Source organism: Populus nigra, chromosome 1 (genome assembly GCF_951802175.1).
Source record: "Populus nigra chromosome 1, ddPopNigr1.1, whole genome shotgun sequence".
NCBI lineage: Eukaryota > Viridiplantae > Streptophyta > Magnoliopsida > Malpighiales > Salicaceae > Populus > Populus nigra.
In genome coordinates, this window is record NC_084852.1 from 27,197,107 (window position 1) to 27,205,723 (window position 8,617).

The 8,617-nt window shown below is 34.5% G+C and overlaps 2 protein-coding genes across 2 annotated transcripts; one reads left to right on the forward strand and one right to left on the reverse strand.

Moving 5' to 3' along the window:
* Positions 1-1,734: 1,734 nt before the first annotated feature.
* LOC133697072 (uncharacterized) lies at positions 1,735-2,517 on the forward strand. The gene has a single exon (XM_062119418.1). The coding sequence runs from the start codon at positions 1,866-1,868 to the stop codon at positions 2,418-2,420; it is 555 nt and encodes a 184-aa protein (XP_061975402.1). The 5' UTR covers positions 1,735-1,865; the 3' UTR covers positions 2,421-2,517.
* Positions 2,518-4,132: 1,615 nt separating this feature from the next.
* On the reverse strand, positions 4,133-4,876 carry LOC133680946 (NDR1/HIN1-like protein 10). The gene has a single exon (XM_062104002.1). The coding sequence runs from the start codon at positions 4,874-4,876 to the stop codon at positions 4,133-4,135; it is 744 nt and encodes a 247-aa protein (XP_061959986.1).
* Between the last annotated feature and the right edge of the window lie 3,741 nt (positions 4,877-8,617).

Below are 8,617 nucleotides of genomic sequence, written 5' to 3' on the forward strand. Positions count from 1 at the left end.
ATCCTAAATTCTAGGATTCAGTTATTGGCAGCTTGCATCATGTATAAAAGCAGGTTTCGTGCTCAGCTAATATATACAGTGAAAAATACAAGAACATTTCTCATTCTCTTTGAAAATTCTTCTTCTCTACAAACTCTTTTTATTTACAAAAATGAACAACCTTTAGAGAATCTTGTATGGAGCAAAATAGCTTGCTTAATGTGCTCCCTAACTCCATCAAAGAAGATGGAAGATTTAACAGCATTAGCAACCAACCCTGACATCCTGCCAAAAGCCAATAGCTGTTGAAATAGAATATCAATGAAGGACATATCACCTCTGCAAAGTAAAAGGATGTCGTTTGCGAAAGCCAAATGGGATATGCCAAGGAAGCTGCACTTTAGGTGAAAACAAAAATTATCCCTTTTGCATTGCCAAGTGAAGCATTCTAGAAAAATACTTCATACACACTATAAATAGGTAAGGTGATAATAGATCACCTTGCCTAACACCACATTTGCAAGCAAAAAACCCAAACAAATCACCTAGTTGTTATTTTTAGTGTTAATAGTATGATTATTGTTGTTGTTGTGATTATTCAAGTAAACTTGGGCCAGATATATTTGTCAGATCCAAGTAATATGAGTCTAAAAATTACTTATAAACAAAATATAAATATTTTATAAACAACAAATCATCACAAAAATCTAATTTAATGTTTTAAATCTAAAAATCCAAATCATATCTTCCTATTAAAATAATTTATTTTTTATGTTTATGAATTTATTATTCATTTAATATAAATTCTATCTTCTATTATTATTGTTCTTATTATTATTATTATTCAAGTGAACTTGAGTTAGATGAACTTGAGTTAGATATGTTTATCAGACTTAAGTAGCGTAAGTCTAAATTTTTTTTATAAATAACAAATCATCACAAAAATCTAATTTAACGTTGTAGATCTAAAAATTCAAATCATATTTTTCCATTAAAATATTTTATTTTTTATGTTTATAAATTTGTTATTTTTTCAATAAAATTTTTATCTTCACTCATTTTTTTAACCATATTTAATAAATCTCATAATTCAGACACAATAAGTTAACGTGAGATTTTAAATCCAGAGAGGTTCATAGACTTTTTCTTATCTCTTTAATTGTGTTTAATGAAACCACAAGAAATTTTCTAGAACGTGCTAGCCATTAAAATAACTCATTTCATAAATGATTCTATATGTTATAATTCTTTCTAATGTTCTAGACTTTTGATAAACTCCATCAGCTTTCACCTAACTTCATTTAAATAAAAGATAATTGATGTCGGCATCATGATATCGATTAAAATTTTATTTCTTAATCATAATATTAATTAATTAATTATTATGATTTAGAAGTGCAATATTTAATATATATCTAAATTCTGACCCGCGAGCAAAAGTGTAATATTTCATCAAGATTTTTTTGCTTCACCTATTTTTTTAAATTCATATGGTAATTGCCTAATTCCTCCAAAAAAAAACACAAAAAAAGAAGAAAGATAAATCTAAATTCAGTGATGAAATATATACATAAAATGTTATTTATAGAAAAATATTGGGTGAACACGATCCAAAATTCTGAATTGTGCAAACAAGGGAACTGCCCGCTGTCCGAAACACTTTCGTTTGTCACACATGAAATCACCAAGATATCCTCGAAAAAAACAAAAGACCACAGCACCACCATGAAGCCCATTTCCGTCATTTCCAAATCTCACCATTGGTCATAGGACAGTGCCATCCATTTCTCTGCAAAGCCCTCTACCGACCTCTCAATTCTCATTTCTAGCAAACAGAGGAGAGGAGGAGGAGGAGGAGGAGAAGAGAGTAATTATCTCCAAAATCCATGAGCAAAAAGGTAAAATGGAGCTGGACCGCCGCTTTAGTAGGAGCAGCATCGGCTACAGCAGCCGTGGCTCTAATCAGTGCCAAGCCAAAAGACCCAACTTTTCATTTGATCAAAATCAACTTCACTTCCTTCAAGCTCAGGTTTCCAGTCATCGACACCGATGTGATACTCACCGTACACGTCACCAACCCCAATATCATACCCATCCACTACTCCTCTACCATCATGTCGATCTTCTACGACGGCTCTCTCATCGGTTCGGCTCAAGTCGAAGCAGGCTCTCAGCGTTCGAGATCTTGCCAGATACTTGAGCTCACGGCCCGGCTTGATGGTGTCGAGCTGATGGCTAACCATTCCGTGAAGTTTTTCAGTGACGTGGCAAAGAGGGAGATGGTGCTTGACGCTAAGGTGGATATTGGAGGCACGGCTAGGTTGTTGTGGTGGGGCCATAGGTTTAATGTACACGTGGATAGTCATATAACCGTTGACCCTTTGTTTCTTGATATTATCGATCAAGAAAACAAGTCACGTCTTGATGTTTTTCTTGCTTGAATGGGAATGTTGTAATTGTAGCACTGAGTTATTGCAGTTGGCTGTGTTTGTGCTTGAAGTTTGAAGATGAAAATTAAATATCTTGGAATATTTGGCATGAGATGAAAGCATTGTTGGATGATGGAAGGTGTTAATTAGAAGATAATTATGATGTTGAATAATTAAGAAAAACTTAAAAAATAAAGGTTAACATATATATATTTATTATTTAGCCAATTCAATTCTTGAATGTAATTATAATATAAATTATTTTTAATTTAGTTTATTTTACGATTAAGTTGTTTAGTTACTTGATTATATTTTTTCAATTAAATTACTTAATAGCTAGAATTAGAATTGATCATACAAGATTAGTAATCTTGCTTGTGTTATGTCATGGGAAGGATTTAAAGTTAATTCTTAATACAATAGAAGAAGATATCAGTAATAATGTACATATTTAATATAATGAATTTAAAAATATATATACTAATAAATGATTAAAAAATAATATTACAGTTGGAAGTTGATACTTCTACAGAAAACACATGACAACAAAATGAAGCATTCTGGCTATGGAAACGGCATGATGCAGGTAGCAATGCACTCAAGCAAAGGAAGAACAAAGACAAAAGGAGAAGGCATCTTATTGCCCTCCCCCCCAAGAACAAGATTAGCATGCTTGAACAAAAGGAAAGCTCAGGCAAACAGCTGATTTTGTAAGCAACCGCGTGCTTCTGCTTGAATTCAAAAGGCTAATTCAAGAGAACAAGCACTAATGGAACAATACCAAAAAAAGCGACAGAGAGGGAGAACAAGGGATCAAAGAAAGCAAAAGCAAGATCTGTCCACTTGCCTGGCAGATGAGGTAAAACCTAACCAGCAGGCAGCATTAGACAAGAATCGGGGGAATTCCATGCCAGTTTTGCAGGACTATCTGCTCCATCCCGAGGAGAATCCGTTAAAAAAAGCTATATAATTTAGCTCTAATTGTCTAGCATCACAAAACCAAGGCACACAACAGCCTCAAATTTCTCATAAGATAAACACAACTTGCTCCAAATAACTACCAGCTATAGGCATAATTCTCCTCAAATTGAAACGAATAAACTCATCACAAACTCTAAAACCATCTCCTCTCATTATTCAATCACACCCCACTGAAATGGAGTAGAAAAGCACGGGAAGAGGATTTCAAGATAGCTCTACGCATCATCTTTATTGCACACTCTCTTCATCTCTCAATTGGTGCAACTAAAACATTGCAATGGCCCCAGATGAATCTCCACACCAAACCTACAACTATTCAATCATTTTACCTATTAGCAATTCCGCCTAGAAAAAAAAATCCGTCTCGACGGCAATCTTTAAACGAAAGCAATGAATAATGTAACACTTACCTACCAAACAAAGACACAAACAGCAATAACATCCACCATTACAACCCATGTACTTCCAAGATTCCTTTCCTTCCTCTATTAACATCTCAATTTCACAGCAATATAAGAAACTAATCTGAAAAATAAGATTAACCACAATTTCGGGCAATCAAATTCTTGAATGAAATCAGCATTTTTTTTTTCCCAAACCACTGTACATGATCCACAAATACCTAAATCAAGGTACCCCCGCCAACTCCATTTTCCGATTCCGAAATATCAGTCCTGAGTTAAAAACCAATACAAATTACACTAAGAAACTTCGTCTTACTCACAATCAGTAAAGTTCTCCACTCAGGCATACACATTACATCGCATGGCACCACCAGTCAAGTTCCCAGATCGACCATTCCCTGAAATCCCAACTGCCACATCATTACAATAAACCCTAAGCAACCTTCTTCTTGCCCAAAACCCTTCAGCCTTAAACCCCGCATCAGCAACAATCCTCAAATTAAAACTCACCAATCCACGCCCTTCATCAGAATTAATCTGACTCACCGTCCGCTCGCCGATATAAGAACTCGTCGCCCCATATTCCACATCGATATCAGTGACATTCCTTTTGCCCTGTCTGAACGGGGGAATCCTCGTCCGGGACAAGAACTCCGATTTATAAAAGATCGATGTCTGTATCTCATTGTACGAGATTTTCATCTTCTTGTTCGGATTAGAAACCTGAAACCTGGCGTTCCAGGTACCAGTCACACTGGAGGACGATGAGGAGACATTAAAGTTGGAGATAGAGAGAGAGGTGACGCGAAATTCAGGGAAGTGGGGTCGGATGACTAGCCAGCAAATGAAGAGAATGGTGAAAAAGATGCATGTGAAGATGATTAGAGCGATAATTAAGCGGCGGAGGAAGATGGCGCGTTGGTTAGGGTAAGTTTGGTTGGTGTTGTAGGTGTAAGGGTAAGCGGGTTGATGTGGTGGTGGGGCTTGGTAAGGATAGGCAGAGCCTGCCGGTGGAGGGTGGTGGATGCCGTTTGGGACAAAAGGGTAGCCGGTTGCGGGCCTGGAAGGGTCTGAAGACGCCATTTTCCCTGATTTTTCGAAGATTTTTGGAGTCTGAAGAGTCTTTATGTGCTAAGTTTGGAATCTTGCGAGGGGAGGAGAGAGAGGTGGGGTTTGGAGATGGGCTGGGCTATGGATTGTGAACCGTCTAGGATTAGATGGGAAGCTTCTATGATGAGTAATATTAGTGTCTTGTTTGTTTCAGGAAATCAAATTTTAGGAATTTATTTTTTTTATTTTTCAATGATTGGCAACCATCCAAAATTTGATAAAAAAAATTAATTTTAGTTAACAAAAAAAACTTACTTTATCCGCATGAAAGTGTTTTCCTTTCCTTGTCAAAAGAAAAACACTTTCCTATCTTTACTGATAAAACACATCTGAACCCCTCTCTGCATCTCTGTCCAAAAACAATTGAAAAGCAAGAAGATTTTCCATTCGGTTTCTGAGAATCACTCTTCATTTCAGTTATTTTTTCCCTCAAATTTCTCTATTATTTTTCTATATTATTTCCTTTATGTTTTTATTTTCTTCGTATTTTTTAGATTTGCAAGAATTATAGCTAAAAATCCTTGATCTTGTTTGTCTGTTCTGAAAAACACTATATATTTTCTATGTTTAATTTATCTTCTGCCTGTCAATTTTTTTTCCATACCCAGTTTTCTTCTTCATCTCCTCGTCACAGTAAAAAATGCTCACAGAAAAACCCAACCAATTTCATCACAATCAAGCCATAAAAAACACATTTTTTCTTGCACATTCGGCAGCTTCTTGAGAGAAATAAAAATCCCTAAACAAGACCCAACTAGCCCCTATCCTGTTTCCCCATCACCGCATCCAGCATAAAGATAGTGACGCAAACAGGAGGGGAAACTATCGGGTGAGAGAGGGATGAGAACTGGGGATGAGGAGCAAATAAGTGATAGGCGAGAGAGAACCGAGAGAGAGAGAACATGGGAATGGTTATGGTGTCCTGCCCCTTGAATCTGTGATGGTGTCCTGCTTCTTCAAAGAACAGGGGAATGGTTAGAGAGAACCGAGAAAGAGCAAGGGTAGAGAGACAATCGAGAGAGAACGAACAGTGATAGGCGAGAGAGAACGAACAGTGATAGGCGAGAGAGAACGAACAGTGATAGGCGAGAAAACCCAGGGGAATGGGGGGAATTTTCAAAACTGAATGAGGGGAATCAGAGGGGAATGATAGGGGAATTTGAGAAACCGATTGAGAGGGGAATGAGAAACCGAATGAGATGGGAATGACAGTGGAATGAAACCGAATGAGAGGAGAAACCGAATGATGATGGGAATGACATGGGAATGAAACCGAATGAGATGATGTCTTTAATTAGTTATGGGAGAGAGTTAGAGATAGGCGAGAGAGAACAGAGAAAACGGTGGGGTTTTTTTTATAAAGCAAAGGTATAGACTGCTGTAGTTTATTCATGTGGTTGTAGTAGAACCCCACACAAATCATGAGAACTAGTTATACTATATTTGTAATTTTAGTTATAAATTATGTGTTTAATAGCGTAATGAAATATAATGCAATACAACTTTAAGTAGGTATTGTTCCTCTAAAAATAGAGATTAACAATAAAATCTCCTTAATTTGTAACAGATGATTGGGTTGATTAGTTTTTTTATTATACAAATATTATGGTTCACCCTTGCCTACCTATTAGTGCTTAAACTCAACAATCTTTATGGTTATAACTAACAAATCAAAATAGAATTGAATTGAACCTAGCCATGAACTTGATCGTGTGTTGTGTTGCCGCATACGAGGTGATTTTTGAAACTTATGTTTATTTAATTATTCGATAATCACATTATTTTTAAGAATTAAAATGATTGATCTTATTGATCATTGTGAACTTATGAATTGTATATTGTTAGCTTTTTTTAGTATAATTTATTGTATTGATTGGTAAGTATTTTATATGCTTTTTTTAATATTTATTTCCCTATATTATTAGGTTTTGTTATCAGAAAACTTCACTTTCATGTTATGGATAGTATTTTGAAGAGTCATTTTAGATCAATTGATGGAAAATCTTTTTGGTCTTATGAAACACAAGTAGATGTTGTGCTTGCATGTTGTATTATTCATAATCACATAATAGGGGTTGATCCTTATGACTTTCTTATGGAAGAAATTTGTTCGGATAGTGAACCAATTAGACAAACAATCAACTTAAGTCAACGGGAGGAAAGGGAAGAGAATAGGGAGTTGATAACAAAAAGAGAAATGATTGCCTCAACCATGTGGAATGATTATAACACTCAAAGAAACTAGTAATTGAGTGTTAATTATATATGTTTGTTTTTATTATGTCTTGCTTGAGTTTGTATTATATTTGTTATATATTTGGAGTAGATGGTGACTTTATTATAATTTCTCTTTTAATTATTAGTTGTAGTTTTTATATGAAATTTATTAAATCTAAATATTATATGATTTTATTTTGTATAAATTTGTAATTTCTTTTTTGTAGAAATGAGTTCCACACAGAATGAAAAATGCAAGGGTCTAAGCCTATGTCTCACATGTTGCTTGAGATATTAGCTGAGGAGGCACTTAAAGGAAGCAAACCTTCTTCCACCTTTAAAACAGAATCTTTTGTTAAAGTGGCTACAGAAATCAGTCAAAAGTTCAATGTGCAATACGAGCCTAAGCATGTGGACAATCATCTCAAGACTGTTAAAAAAGAATGGGGAATAATTACCAAGCTTAAAAATAAAAGTGGCTTTGGCTGGGATGATTGTTTGAAGATGATTACAGTTTCGAAAGATGTATATGATGAAGAAATAAAGGTATGATAATTATTATACTCTTTGTAATTTTTATATTTACTTTTGGTTCTAAAATGTTATACAATGAACTAAAAATTGCATATTCTATACTTTATGAATAGGCACATCCCAATCATGACAAGTATCTCAACAAAAAACTTGATATGTATGAGATAATGACAATTGTTGTTGGAAAAGACATGACAACCAGAAATTATATCAAATCATATGTTGATGTCAACTTGGAAGAGAACACTGAAGAGCAATCAATTTCAATTGAAAATGAAGGGGAATATGAAGAAACTTCTAAGGAAAAAGAAACATCTTCCTCTAGTACACAAAAGAGGCAACATAGAAAGAGAAATCGCATGTATGAAGATGATAGTGTTGAAAAGTTGTCTAAACAGATTGGAGATGTAGCATTTGCAATTCAAAGCCTCAGCAAAAATCAACTTTATATTAATGCGTTGTATACGGAAGTGATGAAAATTGAAGGCTTTGATGAGATCATTCTTGGGGAGGCATTTGATCATTTGGTCCAAAATGAAATGTTGGCAAAAGCATTTATAGCAAAAAATGCTAATTTGAGGAAAATTTAGGTTCAGAATTTTGTGAACCAGCACTACTACAGGCCTGCTTGCTAAGATGGTTTGACTATGTTCAAAATTTGAGTTCAGACTATGTTTGTTATTTGACGAGTATGTTTACTTGTTTAATTCTGTCTAGCATGTTTATGTTCGTAATTTGAACTAATATGTATGTATATGACATCGAAACTTAATATTTATGCATGACTATGCTTGATGTTAGATATTTATATTTATTTCTTGATGCTTATTTGATATATATTAAAGGGATATTAAAGGGATAATTGCCTTTACCAGTTAAAAAAAAAATATTTATCCAAAAAACCCATCAAAATATTTTTGTATCTATTTATCTTTTAAAGAATTCTTCATACAAAAAAAAAAT